Below are 23,635 nucleotides of genomic sequence, written 5' to 3' on the forward strand. Positions count from 1 at the left end.
ATAATCAGTACGGATACAAACCTATTTTTGGTATAACAATTGTGAGAATCGTAATTGAAATTTATTGCCATAAGTAATTCGTGGTAATTCTTATTGTATGAAACACTAAGGAATTGCGCATATTGCTACTACTTGTATTACTACCGCCAGAGGCATAATTGTCCCATGTGTATAGGGATTCCCATAGAACATGGGACAGTTTTGCTTCTAGCGGCAGAATACCTCACACAAAAAATGCTGTTCAAGTCTGATATTACACCGAAAGTTAGACGAATTAACTGAATTCTAATTTGATGGTCAAATTGACCCTGTATGTAAATTATGGAAAAGATGTTATAAGCCTTTTACAATCAGTCATAATCCAATAATACGTTATAATCCATTTAAAACGAGTGTATTGCTAGTTAGGCACTTTTCAATCAGTTAGGTCTTTTCATAATCAGTTCGGTCATAAAAATCAATTAGGCCCTTTTATAAATTGTTGTAAAATCGCTATCAAAATTCTTCATAATCAAATGTTGCGTTATGTACGTGCTCGGGTAGATATTTGTTAATGGAAAACATGAAATTTCAATTTGTTACATTTTGTGGTTAGGCCCTTTTCAAATGTTTGGATAGAACTGGGTAGAGATTGTAATTGTAAATAATTGTAAATTTATTAGCTTGCGATACCCTGTTGGTTACATTTGTAAATTAAAAAAATATAAAATTATAAATTTAGAATCAAAACAAGTATGACCAGTAGCTGGTCGAAAACACTTTACGGTGCGATCTTTTCAATTTCGTCCGAGTTCTCCGCGTCTAGCAACTGAATCTTTTTCTGGAAGTGTTTTTTGATTGATCTGCAAATCATCATGTTTCGATCACTGCCCACTAGGTTGATGGTGATTCCGTTCTGTTAAAGAAGTGGGAAGAAATACAATCTATAGGATCACAAGAATGAGTCACACTTACCGAATCTACCGGTGCGTCTAATTCGATGTAGATACGTTTCGCAATCGGCTCGTCCCTGCTAATCCATCGGCAGGTCGAAGTTGACGACAATGGTCACCTGTTCGACGTCGATACCTAAGACGAAAGAATCTCTCCGTAACCTGGTGCTGTAGCCAGAATCAAGTGGTGGAACTTACCCCTGGGCAAAACGTTCGTTCCAACCGTTGCTCCACCGTTAGATTACCGGACAGTACCGCTACCGAGTGACCATCCTGGGACATCCTGCAGGTCAACCAACCGGCCGTTTTTCGTACCTGTTTCGATCGATTAACAGTTCTGAAAATAAGTTTACTTGGACGTTTACAACTGTCCTATACATCATATGACAGAAAATGATCGCTTGTCCGACGGTAATCACACAATTTCTCGTCCTGGTTGCGGAACTTGACGTAGTACTGTTTGATGTTATCGAGTGATTCTTGCTCCCGCGCCTGCCGAATGACGATCGGATTGGGTACGATGTACTCGGCAAACTCCATTACCTCGCGCTCGTACGTGGCCAAGAAGAACACCGACCATAACACCCGCCTCGTCCAGTACAAAAAGGAAAAACTAGGTCGTACGTCCTGAACTTTATACCCCAGTCAATTAGCTTGCCGGGTGTTTCGATGATGATATGATTAGTCAGCTTCGCCCCTTTGACGGTCTCCTCACCGCGAACGGCGTAAGGAAGTTTGATTTCCGGACAAAACTTTGCCATTTTGGCAGCTACTTCCCCCTTCTGAATTGCCAGCTCATACGTGGGGGAAAGGCAAATCACCTGCAGATAGTTTTTTAACTGATGGACTCAACTGTGCATTGCCAGCACAAAGGCAGCGGTTTTTCCTGTTCCCGACTGACTTTGGGCGATTATATTCCGTGGCGGACCGGCCAACAGAGCCATCTCCTGAATCTTGGAAGGGCGTTGAAACCCATCGCATAGACTCCCTGAAGTAATCCCGGCTTCACGTGCAAAACTTCGAAAGTTTTAACCAACCAACCGGCGAAGAAGAATCCTTTCGCTGCACCTTCAGATCCAGCTTTGATTCTACTAGACCTTAGTGAACATCTTTCATTAGCAAACTTGCATCCGCCGGGCTAAAAGATTAGTCACGGAGAATTTTAAAGCTGATACTAAATATTTCGGGAGAAAATTTAGAATAGGACGTAAGCAACAATGAGATTCTCTTTGGGGTCTTTCTCTTCTGTTTGTTACTCGGTCGTTTCAATATTTAGTACTCAACTCTTTGCCTAATATTTTAGTAAAAACCATCGGCTATGTATTGGAAAATTAGTGCAAAGTGTTATAGTGACGTCATAATCGAAAGAGAAAGTAAACAAAGAGAGGCTGTCAATGTTCCTTATGTCCTAATCAAAATTTTCTGCAGATTTCGACTTAAGGCTAGTTTACAGTTTGGGAAATGGATCACGGGATTTCGCACGGGATTTGCGTCGGGATTTGATCAGGGAAAATTTCCCGCCGAGATCTCTCCAAACTGTCAAACCAAAAACTCTGCTGCTTCTTAAAAATACAAACAGTATCCAACTTGCAGTAAATCGCAAACCTTCTAAAAATACTATTTTCCCCGTCGGAAACAATTTGTGTTGAATTGTTCCCGGCCGGATTTCTGTGTGGAGAGTTTTAAAATCCCGTGATGTTTCCCGCGGTTGGGTTTACACTTCAGGAAAACTGTCATTTTTGTGTAGACTCATTTCCCGTCACGGGATTTGAAATCCCGAGCTCCATTTAAAATACACAGGGACCCAAATCCCGTGACACGTTTTCCGAACTGTAAACTAGCCTTTACTTGAATGCCTCTGCATCTTCCGCGGAGGAAGGTGTTTCTCCATTTTCTCTTGCAGCTTGTTTTTCTTCAGGAGCTGCTAGAGTCAGAATTTCTGTAGCTACCGAACTCCAAACATCAGGTGCAGCTTTGGTTCTACTGCCGGTGGACTAGGTTTTTCCGCATTCTCTTTCTCTGGACTGCCAGCCGCCGGCTCTGAATCCTTATCCTTGATGATATGTACTCAGTTCGCTAACCTATTTGTATTGAAAAGAAAAATTCAAATCCCATCCCAATGATCGCTTCAAAAATAGGTTATAACAAAAAAAACACTTACCGAGTGCAGAAATTTCTTGATCCGTCGTCTTTTTGACCCAGTTATCGGCAGCGCTTGCCATCGTTTCGATCGGGTATTAAAATTCAATAGCAAGGTAGAAAGTATGAAAAATCGTTCTGAATCAGCACGGGTACTGTCCCTCGGGTGGTTTATTCCTTGCAATTCGCTGAAATTTTGACCAGAGCGACCTTGCGGAAAAAAACGATGCCTTCTTTTGCCTGCTCACTTCCCTGCCATGAAACCGATGATGAGCGCTTATTCCAAACGGTTAGCCGATTGAAGATGACGTGCCATTATGTTTGTTCTGTGAATTGATAAGGACATTTAGATATACAAAGGAATGTTTGGAGGAGGGATGCTACTGGTAAATACATACCGAAAGAGAAAGTCCTTTCCGAGCATCTTGATGTTGTGTTTTCTGTTGGCCCATTATCACTGCGTTCTCTTGCTGGGTGATTACCATGATATTATGTTGTTGGTGTTCGATCTGAAAAAAATCATTATAAAAAAATATCCGTAAATGAGTGAACTCGAGCTTTTTAAAGAAGAATAGGGTATTACATTACAATGTACTAAACACGGTACTGATCCTTTCGAAATAAAAAAGGTAATAAAAATGTCTCACCTTGCCGCACCAACTGAATAAAAAAGTCCTCCTGCACACCGCATGGTACAGTATAGTATGCTGCTGCTACTGTGTTTGAATGTGCTGTTGCTATCTTTTTTGCAGTTGGTAAATCTACATTTGGGTTGGATCTATTGCACTAATTGCGGTTGCTGACCAGGTTGTACCGTCGGTTGAACGTTATTGCTACCGACCTTTAGGATGATGGTCATGGTCTGGAAGAAATCTTAATTTTCTGATGTTGTGGTTGAAGGTGGTTCTGCTGCTGAGCTTGCTGTGAAATGTTGGCGATAAGCACTCGAATAGTGATTGCTTGCTGCTGCTGGAATGGAATCACGAGCACTGTGTAGGCAGTGATATTTTCAAAAACAGTGGCAGACATGTTTTAAGGCAGAATGTGCCGATGAAATGTTTTCCGATGTGTCCATCATTCGTAAACTCCTGTTGTTCGTTTGAGCAGTAATTGCTATGTGGTCCTTTTTTGAGGAGCTGTTGCTGGATTTGGAGTAGTTGGTACTGCTGCGGTTGTATCGATTTAATGTTGGTTGGCTGATTGCCAGATCCAGGATGTTGAGACAAGATTAGTTGAGCTGATTTGCTTTGTTTGGGTGTGCTGCAAATAATATTAATTATTTAAATTTAATTGTTTAAAACTAGAAACAATCACTTCCAGTAATATTTTTAAACTTACCATTCAAATTCGAAATATTGAATTTCTAAACCACGAAATTTTGACAGGTTGCGATGAAAAAAATACAAAAAATTGCCAATCTTGTGTTTTCTTATATTTTTTCATTGCAACCTGTCAAAATTTCGCGAGCCTCCGTGCGAAATAATACCGCTGACCATTATTTCGCAAGGAAAAAGTTTGCCTTGGTGACAGCGCATAGAAAGCAGCGCTGTCTCGCGGAACTATTATGAAAATTATCGTTTGTCGAACCGTGTCTCAGCTAACTTCATTTTTCGTTATCGTTTTCGCGAGAGCTGCGTACCGCTTACGAAATGGAAACGAAATTTTTTTTCGCGAACATTTCGCGACGTTTTTTATGCATAGGTTTTGTATAGGAAATTTCATTTCGCAAGAGGTGCATACTTAGCTTATATGGGATACACACGAGTGCGATCGAAACAAAAACAAACGCCAAAACGTTTTCTCACTCGCACTGATGCAAACTAGATGGGCGCGTAACTCAACGCACGACCTGGTGGCACATGGCTGAAAAGCCGCAATGTGGATTTAAGAAAAGATTCGCAATATGCTCGAGGCAAAAATTCAGCGCTAGGTCAAAAATAGAGAATTCCGTGCTAATCTGTGCATTATGGCAGAAAACTGTGGAAATCTGTGCAGTTTTAACAATCTTTGCAGAACATTGAAAATCTGTGAAACACAGATTAATCTGTGTACCTGGCATCCCTGGCGGGCACACAAATTATGCGCCCCACTGACAGTTCTGATTGGTCTGCTCGTTTTGCTCTAAGAGAAGAGAAGACAATCGCGTAGCCAATTTGATCCAGTCCTATCCTCAATATTGAATCAGCTTCTGATTGGTTGTTTTGCCAGTCAAGAGCGTTCATAATATTTGCAAACGGGATGAAAAACAGTGCTGCTGAATTTATTTTGGCTATTTTTCATACACATGAGCATTTCATGCAAATTGAATAAATACCCTGAATGACGATATAACTACGTGTATTGTTAAGAGAGACACGAATAAACATAAAATTCAATTTTTAAATGCAGCTAGTATTGTGGATTCTTGACAGAGGGTCGATATTTGAGGTACAATTATTTTCAGCAATTGTGAAAAACAAGCAAATGGAATCTGGCAACGATGGATGCTTGTTATCTTTGGAATTACGACAGGGTCTGGTAGATAAAATTAAGAAGAGCAAGAAGCCTCTTGTCGTCTCTTCTCTTAGATTTTGCTGCAAGCTCGATCCACATTACACGCAAAAATAAAACAGCCCGCAGAATAAGTTCTTTTAACTTAAATTAAGGTACTTTTGAGCTGTGTGTCACTTTCGCACTTATAAGTGTTGTCAAAAACAAAACGAGAGATTCGACTCAGTCGAGGTCTTCCGTGCAGTAAGGTACTTTTGAGTTGTTTGGGGTATACTCAAAATTAGGTAAATTCAACTTAAATTTAAGTAAATTGAACTCAAGATTGAGTTATAATTTTTGCTGCAGTTAAATGGAAACTACCTTCAACACGGTTTACCTAATTTTACCTTCCTGTGCGATACCCCGAGATTGAGTCAAAACTACACAATATCAGGTAGTTCTTCGTTTGCGTGTAGATATGTAGAAACGAAACGCTATGACTCTAGGGGCAGATCACTTGTGATGCATTTTTAAAAATCAGCAAAATTAAATGCATTTCTTTCATCAAAATAGAAATTCGTAATGTATTTTGCGTTGCGTGTAAGACGTCAAAACTCTACAAAAAATCAGCCCTACATTCAACAAAACGTCGAACAAAGTGAATCAGCGAGGGAGTGCAAAGTTGATGCAAAAATGGAAATTAAATGCAATTTTTCTAATTTGATGCAAATTTGTTATACATTCCTAGAGTGATCTGCCCATAGGGCGAAACACATTTAGAGCAGTATTTGTTGGGAAGATATTAACTGGTCAAATAGATGCTCCAGATATTCTCTAACAAATAAATATCAATGTGCCCCTGAGAAATCTCAGATCGCATAACTTCTTAAGACTGGAATTTCAGCGCACAGAGTACGGTCAGAACACCGGGCAATGTGTAATGTTTTTAATGGTGTTTATGACCATTTTGACTTTTCTGTATCTTGAGATGTTTTCAAAAATAGACTAAGAAGGTTGACTTAGATTTTAAGATTCCATTTTTGTAATATTTGTAATGTTTGTTCTTGCAATACTGTGTACTAGAGTGCCCAGAAAAATGATAAATTTTTGAAACCTCTGTCGGCCCACCCCTGAGTCGATTCCTAGTCCCACTAGGACTACTTGCTCCAAATTTGAAGCAAATCGGACAAGTCTAGCTACCGGACCAACTTGGCTGAAGTTTGTATGGGATTTTTCGACAATTTACACGGAGAAACCCCACTAACTCGCATTTTCGCCGCTAGGTGGCACTATATGCATCGTACTATCACTGTAAGTGAAAATAAGAAAGATAATTTAAATGCCTACAACTTTGTCGAAGACTGCTAGTGAATCCGGTTTTGTTGAAAGAAGTTATTAAACTTTTAACGAAGTGATGTCTGACTCAGTTTTGCATGGGGCGTAGCAGTGCATGGTTGTGTATCGGTACTCGATTCCCACCAACTATACATTTTTGTGAGTTAATGGCTAGATTTAGCTGAATAGAATGTTCAGAAGAAGTGTAGTACATAATACGAGCTATGATTTGGTTGGAAAATTTTAGTTACACCTGTGACCGCATAGAGGGCGCCAACACTAACTTTTTATAGAAGTGAGATAGAATATCGAGATGTTCGGAAGAATTATTTAAAAATGCTTGTTCTACAACTTTGTGGAAGACACCTAATCTCTATCTCTTTTCGGTAAAAAGTTAGTGTTGGCGCCCTCTATGCGGTAAAATGTGGAACTAAAAATTTCTAACCAAAACATGACTCGTATTATTTACTATAAATCTTCTGTACATACTAATGACCTAAACCTAACCATTATTGCACAAAAATGATTAATTCGTGCGAATCAAGTACTGATACACAACCAAGCACTGCTACGCCCCATACAAAACTGACTCAGACATCACTTCGTTAAAAGTTTAATAACTTCCTTTAACAAAGCCGGATTGACTAGCAGTCTTCTAAAAAGTTGTAGGCAATTAAATTATCTTTCTTATTTTCACTTACAGTAATAGTACGATGCAAACAGTGCCATCTAGCGGCGAAAATGCGAGTTAGTGGGGTTTCTTCATGTAAATTGTCGAAAAATCCCATACAAACTTCAGGCACGTTGGTCCGGTAGCTAGACTTGTCCGATTTGCTTCAAATTTGGAACAAGTACTCCTGGTGGGACTAGGAATCGACTCAGGGGTGGGCCGATAGGGGTAATTTTTTTCCTGTCACTCTACTGTGTACTATGTGATTACGTTTAATTGTAGTGTAAAACCATTGTAATCAGGTCCGAAAAATTTGAAAAGATGATGGGTTTTTACGCCCATTTGAGGATAGTATATCCTGAAATGGGCTTTGGAATAAATGAATAAATAACTGCAAAAAGTACCTAAATATCAATAATGCAGAACTAGCAGGAAACGCTGTTGAAATTTTTGCCGAATTAGGAGTATTCTTGATTGTCCATGATAGGTTCGTATAAAGAATGTATCACACATAGTTATAATAAAGAAACTTGACAATACAAATCTAAAATGAGAAAGTATCTAACTAACCTTCTCTGATACACATAAATCGAAAAGCCCAAAAGAATCACGTGCAGAGAGTCCGACAGTTCTCTCTCCGCTCGCTCAATTTCTCAGGTCCCTTAAGGCGAAGCAACTACTACATTTGTGCATGTGGGGAGCTTTATATCGTTTCAAATTTGCTTCCCTGCGCAATATTTTCCTTAGAAACTGTAGATGGCTCCTGACTGTCCTGTCTACTAACACTTTTGAGTGTCCAGATCCAGTGTGGATTGAAAAATAGGAGATAAGAAGCAATATTTTTACTGTCGCGAATTGTTTTACAAACACACATACATCATTCTACTTCTCCCATTTGAATTTCTTTAATACCGTATAGATTTCATGGAGAAATTTTGACTTTAACTCTGGTTTTTTGGGTAGAGATTCAGTGTCTTTAAGTAACCAGAAATATAAATTGCATAATGTTTACTGTACTTAAAATAAAATCTAATTTCCAGCTTGATTTTTTCAACTACCAAAACACTCAAATTTGACATCTAGATCACAAACTGGCGCAATAGACGTTTGAGCGAATCTCATAATTTTCATTCATAAGAAATGTAAAAACGCGATACCGAATGCTTTTTGAAGCGGACACTTGCAAACTATAATAGGTCATAATCTTTATATAGTTCGTATGGGTTGAATTTTTCAATGGTTTAATTTGATAGTCCCGCTGATAGGATTGAAAAACGATAGAAATACAATTTGTATGTCTGAACTAATTTGAGCTATTCAACTAAACAATCAATACTCCTAAAAGCAAAAAAAAAACATCGAATGATGTTTCGAAACAATCTCAAAAATCCTTTCCTATTTTAATAAGCACAAGATAATTATAAGAAAAAGATTTCTGCATGTGGTCTGGTTACTCCATGTAAACAACTTAGTAACCTGTAAACAACCTCGAGACGTAGTAGGTGTTAGCTCCACCGATTTCCAATGATGAATTTCAGAAAAACAGAGTTCTAACGACACATTCTAACGTAATTCTTCTGTCTGCAAGCCCTGCTTAATAATAGCAAGAGGAGATGAAAGTTATACCCGTACTATAATCAAACTTTCGATTCCTACTACGAATAAGTGGGCATGGACACGACACGTATTTATTGTGCCGGACAGTCGAGTAAAAACAGTAATTCCTTTTATTCACAAAACCCTTACCCGCCATCATCAAAACTGCATCTTTGTTGTACTTAATTTACCCCGTTCTGTTGTCACCCGGTAGCACTGCAACCTTTTGCGGTGTTTTCTTCAATGAATATAGATCATCATAAGAGGGGAAAACCAGTTCCAACCTCTGGAACGCGAACTTTAATTCCAACTAGATTCGGCTGAATGAAAATGAGACCAGTCCCGGCTATTGGAAGAACGATTTAGAACAGCAGCAGACTCGTCTGACGCAATGCCGTTGGTGAGTGCGAACAGATTTCGCAAAGACGTTAGGATGATGATTTCTGCGCTACCGGTTGCATCCACTAGTCGGGTTCTATAAGACAGATAGTGAAAAGTATAATTCAATTAGTTGAAAGAAAACCAGTATTACAGTAACTTTTAATTATGAGATCAGTGGATGAACAAATGAAGCACACAATGTTTGTCACAGGTCAACGTGAATCTCATCTGTTCGTATCTGTGACTGCCTATCAATATCGGTTCCTGCACATTTGCGGTTGCTATCTGTAATATTAGCTGCACTAGCGGAATATATTACAACTCAATCTGGAAGTTGTTCTGGATCAATCGCAACCTGTGTTCAGGTCAGTGATGGCGTGGCTTATAAATAGACCGCAGCAATTAACCGACGAACACTTGTTCTAGAAGTGCTCCGTCAGTCGTAACCTCAACTATTCGATCTTTTCAATAACGGTATCGCGAAAAAAAATGAGTCATTTAACTATCCTAGTACTAACGACGATTATTTGTGTCACTGTAATTCACGCATCCGTACTGCCATGGCTTCCGTTCGCACCATGGTGGGTTCGTGCTCCGAACAAGGATACTCCCCCGGTGGTTAACATTCAGCGACTGGGTGGCAACTACGCTTACAGCACGGCTGAGGGTAAAGCTTTTGAAGCTCTGGTTCCGGCTTCTGTTGTTCAACCACCAGTGGCAGCAGTTCATGTTCCGGCTTTCTCCGATCTAACGGTTCATTATTTACCCTCCGGACAAGTCGTGCTAGTTCCAAGGGGGTCATCAGTCACTGTACCTACGGATACAGATGATGGTGGCGAAGCTGGTACTACTACTGAGGGTAACGAAATCGAAACGGCAAATGATCCTGCTGAGCTGAACGATCCAGAGCAACCCGTAGAACCTGCACCCATTACGGAGCAACCGGAAGATAACGAAGCTACGGAGAGTCTCTAGGTTAAGGCTATATTCCAGTAAAAAAACAGTGGTGTTCGGTACAATGTGTTCTGGTTTTTTAGCTTATAGAATATTAAACGCTTTGTGTAGTCAAAGGTCAAAAGCACTTTACTAGTGAGTCATTTAATGGTTGAGCGTTTCTTACACTATATTTTTTTTCGTTATCAGTACACTGACCCAGTAACGCAACGCGACGGCCTTATCTCGGATGCATATTTTACAATAGGGTCATCTAATGAAGAATAAAATTCTTCTATTATTACATCGATAGAGCTTAAGCTTTCTTAATGTAACAATACATTTCTCCATGTCCTACAACCTCAGAACAATGTTTGATTAATTTTCTACGAAAATGTGAACAGTTCCTTGTTTGGCATTCCCGGTCTTACCTGACAACAGTTTCAGCCACAGAACTCCCAGGAAGTGCAATTCGAATTCTAACTGGTTTGCCTCACTTCATTTGGCTTACCAATATAGCACAGAGAACAGACGTCCATCTTCAGCATTCAACTTGTGAAAAAATCAGGCAGCTGGCGTCCCTATCTCTACATACAGATTTTGACAATAGGCAACATCGTTTTTCCACCGATCAATGGGGGTCAGTTCACTTGAAATGTCATCAACAAACAGCAGTAGCAGTAAACAATAGAAAACAATGTCACTTTTAGACAAATTTCGTAAATATTGTTACAAAGATTTTTATGTTTACTACGCCAATATGACGTCATGTCATCCTCTTGGTAAAAACCCCTAACGTTTTCGGAGGTGCGCTACTGTCGTTATGCTTTTAGTGGCTGAGTTCAACTGAATTGACAGCGGTTATGCCTCTACCCAGTCAAACCATTCCGGAACCGGTTCGGACTTCTGAGTGGATTCAGTATGGATTTCACACGTATATGGCACCCCTATCCTGTTTGCATTGAACTGGCATAAGTCAACATCTCAGCGGGCACACAAATTATGGGCCCCACTGACAGTTCAGATTGTTCTGCTCATTTTGCTTGAAGCTCGTTCTGCACTAATCATACACCGTACGGTATAATTCGATCTTTAGATGTTTGTCGAAAAGTGAAAAAAAATGGACCGAAAAGTGAAGAAAAGTGTTGTTTTGAACATGTCGGTGAATAACAAAAACTTTTCGCCATGATACCAACAAATTAAACGAACTGGACCATCACAAAGTAGTGTCGAATGAAATCGATTATTTTTATTGTGGATCGACCTTAACGCGACGTTTTAGATCTTCCCTCTAAGAACGGTTGGTTTCAAAATCGTCCAATGAAGGGCGTTCATTGGACCAATTTGGACAACGTCCAAATAACCGTTCAACAAACGTCCATCGTTGGACCCGTGTTAAACGATTTTGAAACAATTTTTTGGACGTCTCAGTGGGTTGGCTTTGAAATCATGGCGGCGTAGCAGATACCTGGTATTTCAGCTCAAACCCAGTCACCAAATTTCCTGACAGAGATCGTTCTGTTATATTCCTGTCAGGCTTGGTTTAGCAGCCCTGCCAGGTTTCCGGGTGCATTCTGTCGGGTTAGCTGGACTAGGGCGAACTCGGTTTCGCTCGTGTTTTCTGGCAAATTCTGACGGGAACTGAGTAAAACCCTGGCACAGTTCGGACATGAACTACAGACACTTTATATAACAGACTAGCGGAGAGAAAAACAGTAAAACTAGCAACCATGGATGTAAACTGGCATCACGGAAGCTCCCAAAAGCTTTGCATGGGCTTCCTCTTGTAGTTCACCTCTCAAACCCGGTCAAACCATTCGGAATCCAGAATGAAGTCATTATGGATTCCAAATCAAATGCAACAACCGATTCTGAGTTGGAATCGGTTGTTGCATTTGATTTGGAATCCATAATGACTCCATTCAGAAATCCGAACCGGTTCCGGAATGAGTTTAACTGGGAAACCATCATGCTCGTTTGGCTGCGGATTCAAATCTGCAAATTCGCAGACTTTTAATTTAAACTGCATATTTTTTCGATGACGCAGATATTTGCAGATTTTTTGGTTTGGTTGCAGATATTTACAGATTTTTGAATATAAAAGCTTTTGGTTACACTAGCTTTCCTGACATTTTTTGTTCTTCCCAGACTTTTAAAATTATTATTGCAGACATTTGACAAAAGTACCTGGCATCTCTGTTTGGCTGCACTTTTTGACACTTCGCTAGTCTGTATGTAAAGTGGATTCGAGTGTGTATCTTCGTCGCGAGCGGTTGACTCTTGTAGAGCTCCCTTCGAGTCGGTTAATTTTCATTATTTTCGGCGCAGTTTACTGCCTCCCGGTTATAGAAAGTGTCAATAAGGGTGCAATTTAACGATTATACAAAGTTAAGTGGCTTATAAAAGCATTTTCGGCATATTTTTGAGTGACGCGAGTGGTGACAGTTTGTGAAAATCGAAATCCGGCAAATGAAAAAATATCTTTTCCTCGCATTACGGGCCGTCGATTCCCGATGCAAGGACAATAAAAGTGCACAGAAAACATCTAGAAACACAGTGTATATTCTAAAGATAGTGAAAAATGGTTTTTCAGAGAAAAAAATTCAATCCGAAAAGTGAAAAAAGATACGGCAATAAGAAAAATTAGCATATTCAAATAATTGGCGTTTCACCAGCGACTAGCGACTACCAGGTGTCGCCCCAAAATTCTTCGCCCGAAAAATAGGTGGCAAACCAGCCACTCCAGCTCAGCTAATTCCGTCCGCGTCCCTTGTCACCTATGTTTTATTGGGTGTTTCATAGGCGGTGCTATCTTTGGAAATGAGCCGCCTTGGATATTCAACTGTTTTTTTTTATTTTCTTATTTTATTGCGTATGAGAAGAGGTTTTGATTCTTTAATATTCGGGAACACGTATCTGCCGGTCGGCAAACTTTTCTTTGGACTGAGCAAACTAATTTCTATGTTTCTTTAGGGTTTGTTTTACCAACGGGGGAACTGATCCAAAGAGCATTCAATGTGCTTAGGGAAAACACATGGCCTTATTTGAGTAGAATGATGACTTCAATCATGTATAAGGTTTGAGAATTGACAATTCGCGAGAGGAATCCGGGACCGGTAAGCAATTACCTTCAGTTATGTCAGCACGAAGAATAAGTGTTTTGCTGTCATGTTCATTCAGCTTTCAATTCTATCTCATGCCTCCACGCGAGTCTAAGTTTATTAATGGCATTTGGTCCTTAGACCGGCGATGACTGGGTGCTATCAGCCTTCTGCCAATAGTAGCAGAATGAGAGGGTGCGAACAGATCTAGCGGAGAAAACAATACCGTCCAAATGAATAGTTGTTGGGAAATCAGCTCCAATAAGACTTTAATTTGACTAGTATCGATGATCGCGGGTCAATACGTACTGAAAATTCGCCGCGTCTGTTTTAAAGAATCTAATTTCAAGTTCCGTTATTGGTGGCAAGCCCGTGCATCAAGTTAACGAGCCTCTGTATCTCCCTTTAATGTTCGATATAATCGTTCGTATACGTGTATTTCGCAAACAATCCGATATTAGAAATAGGAAATACTTTCGTTGATTTATAACATCTCGAGCTATCATAACTCTTTGTGTGTATAACGTGTTATCACTCGGTAGTTTGCAACCCAAAAAATATATTGTGGAGAAGGTATAGCGAAATTAGTCTAAATAATGTCGCAATAAACAGTGATCCGGCCTATTATGCAGATAAGATTAGCTTTTCTAGGCAATACTCCCACGATCGGCGGTGTGGAGTTGAAATTGCTTTTGTTTAGAAAACATAGGATACTCTCGGTAGCCGGCTACCCAGTGTTTAAAAAGAACCAAAAACTAAACAAGATCTTTTTCGAGCGATCGTGTTCTCGAAAACTTACTAAACTACTACCTAATGAACTATGTACAGGTCGCATCGCTTGCATGGAGCCAATCCTAGAATACCAACTTCGCGACACCTATGGAAGAGTGTGATGAACCTTCTGTATAAGATTCCTCATATTATTCAAACGATCACTGGGTAAAATCAGCATCGACACGATAGAAACCACGAAAAAATTCGTCGCGTGATTGAATATTATTAAGAAATATAAGCAGTGCTCCTTATAGCCGGCTTTCCGGAGTTCAAGTTGCTTATTTTGTTAATCGTATTAAAACAACAAATGATAAATTTCCCACATTCTCGGCAGCCGGCTGCCCAGAGCAATTATTACATGATAACGCCACTGGCACACTTACTAACAACTCTTCCATTCCCGTGATACATGTGGAGATGCAGAGGATTCCTCGGTCTCTAGTAGCAACATGTATCGGACTAACATTCCTTCCTTTCCCAGAAGATCTGCATTCGGACGTGGCCGGCGTCGGTATTGATCAGCATGCAGGGATCAAAATAGATTGTACAATGTGGCTCATCATGTTATTCCCAAGCATGTTGTTTCAATGAACATTTTGCAACCTAATTTTGTTCTGGTCAATAACGGAGTAGCAACTACGGGCGATCTCTTATGCTTATGCTTCGCTAGCCTGTATATAAAGTGTCTGTAACATGAACCATGCAACTGGGCGCGGTGACTGGGGTTTACCTAGAAATTAGATTTATCAGTGGATAACCTTGACTGTCAATCTAGGGGCAGATCACTTGTGATGCATTTTTAAAAATCAGCGAAATTAAATGCATTTATTTCCATCAAAATAGAAATACATAATGAATTTTGCGTTGCGTGCAATGTTGTTTGCGTTGCGTGTAAGGCGTCCAAACCCTACAGAAAAACTAGCCCTACATTTAACAAAACGTCGAACAAAGTGGATCAGCGTAGGACGTTTGTTAAACAAACTTTTCTGCGAGGGAGTGCAAAGCTGATGCAAAAATGGAAATTAAATGCATTTTTTCTAATTTGATGCAAACTTGTTATACATTCTTAGAGTGATCTGCCCCTAGCTGTCAATACTGCACTCTTTAATCCAGTAATTTTCGCCCAATGTCGTATATACAGGTCTGGCAAAGATGGCACTTTGGTATTCGTAAGATGAATCTTACATGAGTGGTGTGAGTGATCACAGTATAAATCGACTTGCTTTCGTCATAGCGGTCGTTCTGCTCCCATTGAATCGTGTGACCGTTATGACGTCAACCCGTTGTGCTTCTGCATTGATTACATATTTTTGGATGCCAACACTAGCAAACCGTGTGTTCTGCCACACCTATATATACCGCATTGATTTTCGCCCACTATCGTGTTTTTATCGAGATTTCAATATCTGAATTTCATTTTAGTATAAACTGAAACCGGAGGAACGAATTCTTAGTGATGTAACAAGAAATTAACCATCTAGATATTTTTCAGAGGTAGGAAACATATTTTTCTCATCAATATTTCTTTTCATATTGGAGATTGTGAATAAAGCAATGTTTATTATTACTATTTGCTAGCGCAACGTGTAATTCCGGTATCACTAAGGGTCGATTTATTCACCAGCGCTTAAGCCAGATTCAAACGTACTGGTGAACCTGGTTTAAAAGTGAAGCAAGGGTGAAGAAATCGACCCTAAATACCATTAGGTTATGAGCCTAGTGATCGTGATTACCGAACAGAAAGAATGAATAGAACTGATGCCAAACAATCAAAGCAGAAAGTACCCGAATCCTACAGTTTGACAGGGGGTCAACTTTGCCGCAATGGAAGTTCCGGGTGTTGGAGCAGGAGTTCAGTTAAATGTGAAGGAGGAGGATTCTGCTGCTGTCCGAGAGATGGAAACCAAACAGCAGAGAAACAGTCGCTACTGATTCCGCGGATCAACTACAACTACTGGAAGTCATCCATGATCAAGATTCTCTGAAGGCTATCTGGTTGGTACTGCAACTGGTACCAAGTTGCCTCCACTTGCAGAAGAAACCACTAACACTTAGACACCGCGGTGGTTGCCTGCTAGACCACTATCTATGGTTTGTGCAGATTGTCCGGGAGTACATGTGATCAAGCGCGACATGGATCGAAATGGAACGGTAATTACTTACGTCGTGTATACTACCATGCTTATAAATTCTGTTTTCCATGCACTCAAAAAGACACAGTCGTTGAGCGTTCGGTTAAAGGTGGTGAAAATAGCAGAGGCAAGGGAGGTTTGCGCAGGTTTTGATAAAGAAAAGAGGTAATCTGTCCGAGCCATTCTGGCGATTCTGACAAAGATGGTGAATCACATCACATTTTGAAAGAGCGACGAGAACAAGTTTGCGAAGTCCCACGCTGTTCCATTTAAAATACGTGGAAATTACTCTGGAGGATGTTGGTATAAGTTCAAGGTTCTCAAATTTTGGATATACATATAGCAGCTTTTCACAAGAATATTATGATCATCAATGACCGCTTTTTAGTTGGACCTCCGCTAGTTGAATCATTGTCCAACTAAAAAACATATGAATGTCAAAATCTTATGTCAAATTACTTTGACAATTAATCTGACAATTATTAGAGATGTGAATTATGTGAAATGTGAAAGATGCAATCACACTACTAACGTCTCCTTTGGAGAGTTTTTGACATCTGTTAGTCGGTCCAACTAACGAATCAAATTCGTTAGTTGGACAGAGGTGTGGCCCAACCAGCGAATCACGACTGTAATGAATTTTTTTTATTCAAATGCGACATCCACTAACCAATAGGAAATGTTATGTATCATTACTCCACAGATCTGTGCAACACCCTATCAATCTACTTCTTGCCGCGAGAAAGTTTTAATCGGCATTGTACGAATGTATTTAGAATTCATCCCTGCCCTGATAGCAGCAAAAATCATGAATGGAAATGTTTCGATTAGCCAACTCTCTCGGCAATTATTATTCTATCAGCCGGACCACAATATAACCGCTTCCTAATCAGTGTTATTTGTGCGTGATCTTGGTTCGGGGTTACTTGTGTGTATAGTTCCAGTGTGCTAGAGGATGGGAAAGGCAGCTTTTTATTTGGCGCTTTCTGTCCTAGCATCGGTGGGATATTTGAGTAAGTTTTCCTCGCATCAAAATATGAATAAATAACCTATTCACCGTTGCATGTTAGGATGCCACGTGCTAGCCGAGGATAGTACAGTTGTTCCGGACGATGATGACACCTCGGAGGAAGCCGGTGACCACATCACCATCCCCGCTTTTGTACGGAGTAAATTTAACTTGAGAATTTGGTCCACCACGGAAGCTTTGATCACGGAAAATCAAACCGAAACAACTAAGGCACCGATGGTAACCAAGGCAACGAAAACAACGGCGAAGACCAAGCGTACCCGGACGACTACACTTGCTACGACAACTATTCAACCAACCACTGAGGTAGTAACGTTGGCCTATTCGGACAATTTAATGGCACTGGAAAACACTTCGCCACCAACTAATAACCAGCCTACTACGATGAAACCAAAGCAGAGAAAATTGTCGTCACCCGGTTGTGGCGAACTGAATGGAGATGACATTCCGTGGATTGCTATTCTAGAGCATACGGATCCGAAGGGCGATACACGCAAGAAGACGCTCAGCAAGGGCGTACTTATCGACGATCGGCATGTGTTGACGACAATTTCCAGCATTCACAATTCCTATCCGTTCTGGTTGGTGACCGGAGTTCGGCTCGGTGATACTCCAACCTGGGCATTTTCGGAGGGTGGTAAGAAGGCAAACGCGAGAAAACGGGACGTTTTATCGACGCCGATTAGGAATGTGTTTTTGCATGAAAAGAAAGATATTGCAGTGATTCGGTTGGCGGAGCGGGTAAATTTCACGGAAAAGATTCGTCCGGTGTGTTTACCTGTTAGTGATCGATTCAATTATACGGAATTGTTCTTTCACGTGTGCCGGAAGGAAAAGTCGGAGTTTGGGAGAACGAATACGACCGGGAAGTTGGTGGCAGTGACTTCTCTAACGCAAAAGGATTGTCAAATTTTGTTCCGAAGACATCAGGCGGAAATGGGTCCGAAAGAGTTCTGTGCGTGGGACGAAACGGGAGATAACTGCACGGGAGATTTGGGTGGACCTCTGATGGTAAAACTTAGCGGACGATATCATGTTGTCGGGCTGAACTCATACGCGTTAGCTAAGGTTGTTTCGAAGATCTGGAATTGGTGATGATTCTAATTTAAAGTTGGTTATTTTCTTTCCAGTCGAAAATTGACAGCGAAGGACTCCCAGGAGTGTATGTTCGCGTGGGTTCCTTTCTGAAGTGGATCCAAGCAGTCCTGAAAACGGAGTTTGACGATTCGGGCTGACAGTTGGGCAAGTGCGGACGCAAATCGGAACTAGAATGCTATCGGTTGATAAGAGTTTGTCGCTAGTTGTCGCTTTGATAAAGCTAAGGGAATCGCGAGGTGAACGCGTGCCAGTCTATATTTATTATCATAGTTATGATTGGAGAGAGAGAAAGAGCAACAACAACGAAAAGTAATCTAGAATAGAATAGAAACTGTGGCGTAGCGACCGCTATTTATACGAGACAATCTGAAGTAAATTGCAGTTGAAACGATAAATCACATCCATACGTCAGAACAGGGTTGCTCAAACATTTTATGATACACACTTTGCATGAAAGCTATATTTTTGACAGTTTGCCATAATTTTATATGGTCTTTATACATATCTTCAACTTTTTTTATGACAGCTTCTTTAAATTTTTTAAGAGAATTTCGATTCCAAAACTTCCAACAGCTACTGTAACATGCAAATAGGCAACTCTTTCGTCTTTATTTAGTTCTGTATTCCAGCAACAAGCGTGGTCACACTTCCGTACATACCTATATGTGACCATTTTGCGATAATGACCGAGCGGAATAAATTTGATTACAAATCATATCAACGTGCGGTGTCCTCGTGTCTCTCAACTACTAAGAGCCATAAGTGATTTAGGGGGTACCAGCTGCTGCGCGTTTTCTCTCGATTGAAATGTTCTACTCTCGTTCTGGCGGCCAGTTATCCGGTCGTTCAGTTGAGCAAACAAATTTGCTGAGGTAGAACGTCTTCCGAGCATTTGAAGTAAACTATCAACGATGACGTCGATCGGTGGAAGGTTGACTTTGATTGTTTACGTCATACTCTTCCTTCGTTGCTGTGTAGTTTCACCAGTTCCTCACGGAGAAGCACAGCCTGCTTCGAAACACATATTCAAACGTGCGACTGGAACTGCTGCTGCTGGTGGTGGTAGTAGTGATTTACCCAAGATTGAGAATGAAGTAGCAGCTTTCATCGAGAGCGGACGCATGAACAATGACTACGTTTGGATCGACGTTACGACGAAGAAGTTCGTACCGGTTCCCGGGAACGACTTGGAATTCGGGGACTGTTCGGAACCGAGTGAGCTGATCTATTTCGACAATACGGTGATCGAAAACTCGGGTCCGAGTACGCTAAACGGCACATTGGAGGTAGGTTCACCATTATCTTTATCCCTTACAAAATTCCAATAATGTCATTTCAGATTTACATTGATGCCCCAGTCAACATCACCTGTGTTAGAGCGGTAGATCAAATTCAGGACGGTACCGGAGGCATTCCGGCATACAATTCAATGGGTACGAATTGGGCTAAAATTGATGTCGCTGGGCAGTACGGGAAAGGATTTCATTTTCACATCTACGTGTACGGTATTCGATCGAAGAAGATTAATTTGGAGAAGGACAAGGATCGCAAGGACAGTCAGTCCAACTTGGTTTAGCTAGATGAAAGTTTGAAAGATCGACTGCTGTTATGTAGCGGTGAGAATACAACGCATACCTATATTTGATAGGGAACTAGACAGTTTCAACTGTAGTATATTACATAAAATATCAAATTACATGAGATTTCGGTGTTTCTCTAATGCATTCAATGCGCTGATACAATGTATAGTAACGTTGATTTTGATCATCCGAAAAAGTTCGTCTTCGAAATGAAAAACACGTCTTCACAACATTTCAAATTTCTTCAAAATGAAGACATGTCTTCACATTAAATTTTGACATCGCTGAATGCAATAGAAAAACATCACGTTGTTCACTAGCACCATCTGTTGGGGTATAGCTGGAACGCCATAAAATGTCAGAACTCCCCACTGCGAAGCTTAAAACATTGTTTCAAAATCGATCAACACGGGTGCAAAGCTGGACATCTACTGAACGGTTATTTGGACGTCGTCGTTTGTCCAACGAACGTCCTTTATTGGACGATTTTGAAACCAGCCGTTTTTAGGGGCTAGCTAGCTAATTCCCAGTCAGCAAATTTTCTTGCAGAGACCGTTCTGCCAGATTTCTGTCGGTCCTGGTTTAGCAGCCCTGTCAGATTTCTGCGCGCATCCTGTCGGGTTAGTTGAGCTAGGGCGAACTCGGTTTCGCTCGCGTTTTCTAGCAAATTTTGACAGGAACCGAGCAATACCCTGGCAGCTCGGAAAGAAACCGTGCAAAGATCCTGGAAATTTATACCTGGTAAAATTTTAGAACGAATCGAGCAAAACATCTGGAAAAGTTGTGACAAGAAACGTACAGAAATTCCGGCCGTACATTCTTTTTTTTTTTTTTTTTTCATACGTTTATTTGACACGGCATTTGCAAAAGCTTTTTACGCCAGTTTCTTTTTTTACATAGCACGTTACAAAAATCCTTAAGACTAATTTTAACTATACTAGTACTTCGTCTAAAACTAACACTGAAATCACTTTATTGTTCGCTTTTTTCCTTACATTGTTGTATTTCATAATGATCTAGTATTTTCGGGTGTATTTATTTACTTTTTTTCTGTTATTGTCTAAATTTAAAAACTAAATATTCTAGGACACTTTAATTGGTGAATGATTAGCCTTGGATGAGAGTATGAGGAGATGAATTTAATTAAATTTTGACAGACGCTGTTTTTAGAAAATGATAGATAAGTTCCATGTATAGAGGATCGCGATACGCCAGGATGTCTCTAACAGGAACATGGATTGGTCTTCCTCGGACTTGTAAAGAATCTACTAATTGTGATCTGGCTTCACGATATTCAGTGCAGGACCAAACAACATGCTCAATGTCATGGTAACCTTCTCCACAAGCACAATGATTACCCTCAGCGAGCCCAATACGACGGAGATGCGCATCTAAAGTATAATGATTAGACATGAGCCTAGACATCACACGGATGAAGTCCCGACTTACATCCAATCCTTTGAACCATGCCTTCGTGGATACTTTAGGGATAATTGAGTGTAGCCATCGTCCCATATCTCCATCGTCCCAAGATGTTTGCCAACTAGCAAGTGTCCTCTGTCGAGAAGCGCTATAAATTTCATTGTAAGCGATGGGTCTTTCATATATTTCACCATCTAGTGCACCAATCTTGGCTAAATTATCTGCTTTCTCATTGCCCGCAATAGAGCAATGGGCGGGAAGCCACACTAGGGTAAATTTATAACATTTTCTTGTCAGGTTACTCAGAGATTCTCGTATCTTCCCCAAAAAGAATGGATCGTGATTATCAATCCTCTTTGAGCGTAGAGCTGCAATTGTGCTGAGACTATCAGTGAGGATAAAGTAATGGTTCGAGGGTAAAGTATTAATTATTTGCAAACTATAGTGAACTGCTGCTAGTTCCGCTATATAAACAGAGGCGGGTTCTGCAAGTTTGAGAGAAATTGAAAAATTATTGTTGAAAATACCGAAACCAGTGGCCTCACTGATTCGTGACCCATCAGTGTAAAACATTTTAAGGCAGTCTATGTGTTGATATTTGCTTGTGAATATTTTAGGGATCTCCCGCGAGCGTAGATGATCCGGAATTCCACGAATCTCTGCTTGCATGGACGTGTCGAAGAATAAAGTGGATTCAGGAATATCTAGTATATTGACGTATGTGGGAACATACCTAGCAGGCGTTATTTCTTGTGACATGTGATTGAAATACACTGTCATGAATCTGGTTTGGGGTTGAAGCTCGACAAGTCTTTCAAAATTTTCAATTACCAGTGGGTTCATAACCTCACATCGAATAAGTAAACGAGAGGAGAGATCCCAGAATCGGTCTTTTAAAGGAAGAACTCCCGCTAGTACTTCAAGACTCATCGTATGGGTCGACTGCATGCAACCTAGGGCAATTCGTAAACAACGATACTGTATTCGTTCCAATTTAATAATGTGAGTGTTCGCAGCTGAACGGAAACAGATGCACCCATATTCCATTACTGAAAGTATTGTTGTTTGATACAATCTTATCACGTCACTTGGATGAGAACCCCACCATGATCCAGTTATTGTTCGCAGAAAATTTATCCTTTGTTGGCATTTCGTTATTAGATACCTAATGTGGCCTCCCCATGTGCCTTTAGAATCGAACCAAATTCCAAGGTATTTAAAAGTCAGGACTTGGGCTATCGTTCTACCAACCAACTGAAGCTGAAGCTGAGCTGGATCCCGCTTCCTTGAGAAAACGACCAACTCTGTTTTCTCCGTAGAGAAATCGATGCCCAGCTTTAAAGCCCAAATTGATAAATTATCCAAGCTATCTTGCAATGGTTGTTGTAAATTTATAGCTTTTAGTCCTGTGGCAGAAACCACGCCATCATCTGCAAGTTGTCTTAAAGTGCATGGGCTGACAATACAATTATCAATGTCATTCACGTAAAAATTATAGAGAAGGGGGCTTAGACAAGAGCCTTGTGGGAGGCCCATGTAACTTATTCTGAATGTCGCCAAATCGCCATATGAAAAATGCATGTGCTTTTCTGACAATAAATTGTATAAATAATTATTTAATATCGGTGAAAGACCACATTGATGTAGCTTCTCCGAGAGAACATCAATGGAGACTGAGTCGAATGCTCCTTTTATGTCTAAGAACACAGACGCCATTTGTTCTTTTTTTGCGTAAGCGAGTTGGATTTCTGACGAAAGTAGCGCCAGACAATCATTCGTTCCCTTTCCCCTCCGAAAACCAAACTGGGTATCTGATAGCAAGCCGTTCGCCTCAACCCAATTGTTGAGACGTCGTAGGATAATTTTTTCCAACAATTTCCTGATGCAGGATAGCATTGCAATCGGTCGGTACGAGTTATGGTCGGAGGCTGGTTTTCCCGGTTTTGGAATGGCGATAACTCTCACTTGTCTCCAGTCGTGCGGGACTATGTTCTGCTCAAGAAGCTTATTGAATAAATTCAACAAGCGTCTTTTTGCTAGGTC

The 23,635-nt window shown here is 40.5% G+C and overlaps 3 protein-coding genes and 1 pseudogene across 3 annotated transcripts; 3 read left to right on the plus strand and 1 right to left on the minus strand.

Moving 5' to 3' along the window:
• Positions 1-728: 728 nt before the first annotated feature.
• Positions 729-3,930, minus strand: LOC131676131 (DEAD-box helicase Dbp80-like; annotated as a pseudogene).
• A 5,987-nt stretch (positions 3,931-9,917) lies between these two features.
• Positions 9,918-10,826, plus strand: LOC131685298 (uncharacterized). Its single transcript, XM_058968931.1, has one exon. It carries the CDS (start codon positions 10,012-10,014, stop codon positions 10,495-10,497), a length of 486 nt encoding a protein of 161 aa, XP_058824914.1. The 5' UTR covers positions 9,918-10,011; the 3' UTR covers positions 10,498-10,826.
• Positions 10,827-17,221: 6,395 nt separating this feature from the next.
• Positions 17,222-18,955, plus strand: LOC131676457 (CLIP domain-containing serine protease B4-like). Its single transcript, XM_058955524.1, has 3 exons — positions 17,222-17,475; positions 17,533-18,560; positions 18,623-18,955. The coding sequence occupies exons 1-3, from the start codon at positions 17,418-17,420 to the stop codon at positions 18,725-18,727; spliced, it is 1,191 nt and encodes a 396-aa protein (XP_058811507.1). The 5' UTR covers positions 17,222-17,417; the 3' UTR covers positions 18,728-18,955.
• Positions 18,956-19,412: 457 nt separating this feature from the next.
• LOC131685305 (uncharacterized) lies at positions 19,413-20,336 on the plus strand. The gene is made up of 2 exons (XM_058968941.1): positions 19,413-19,876; positions 19,930-20,336. Exons 1-2 carry the CDS (start codon positions 19,502-19,504, stop codon positions 20,164-20,166), a joined length of 612 nt encoding a protein of 203 aa, XP_058824924.1. The 5' UTR covers positions 19,413-19,501; the 3' UTR covers positions 20,167-20,336.
• The last annotated feature ends 3,299 nt before the right edge of the window (positions 20,337-23,635 follow it).

The sequence above is a fragment of the Topomyia yanbarensis genome, chromosome 1 (genome assembly GCF_030247195.1).
Source record: "Topomyia yanbarensis strain Yona2022 chromosome 1, ASM3024719v1, whole genome shotgun sequence".
NCBI classification, from domain to species: Eukaryota; Metazoa; Arthropoda; class Insecta; order Diptera; family Culicidae; genus Topomyia; species Topomyia yanbarensis.

Coding starts and splice junctions, on each gene's coding strand:
- LOC131685298 (XM_058968931.1), top strand. CDS start 10,012: ATGAGTCATTTAACTATCCTAGTACTAACGACGATTATTTGTGTCACT.
- LOC131676457 (XM_058955524.1), top strand. CDS start 17,418: ATGGGAAAGGCAGCTTTTTATTTGGCGCTTTCTGTCCTAGCATCGGTG. Junction 17,476..17,532: donor AGCATCGGTGGGATATTTGA/GTAAGTTTTCCT, acceptor GTTGCATGTTAG/GATGCCACGTGCTAGCCGAG. Junction 18,561..18,622: donor ACTCATACGCGTTAGCTAAG/GTTGTTTCGAAG, acceptor TTTTCTTTCCAG/TCGAAAATTGACAGCGAAGG.
- LOC131685305 (XM_058968941.1), top strand. CDS start 19,502: ATGACGTCGATCGGTGGAAGGTTGACTTTGATTGTTTACGTCATACTC. Junction 19,877..19,929: donor CGCTAAACGGCACATTGGAG/GTAGGTTCACCA, acceptor ATGTCATTTCAG/ATTTACATTGATGCCCCAGT.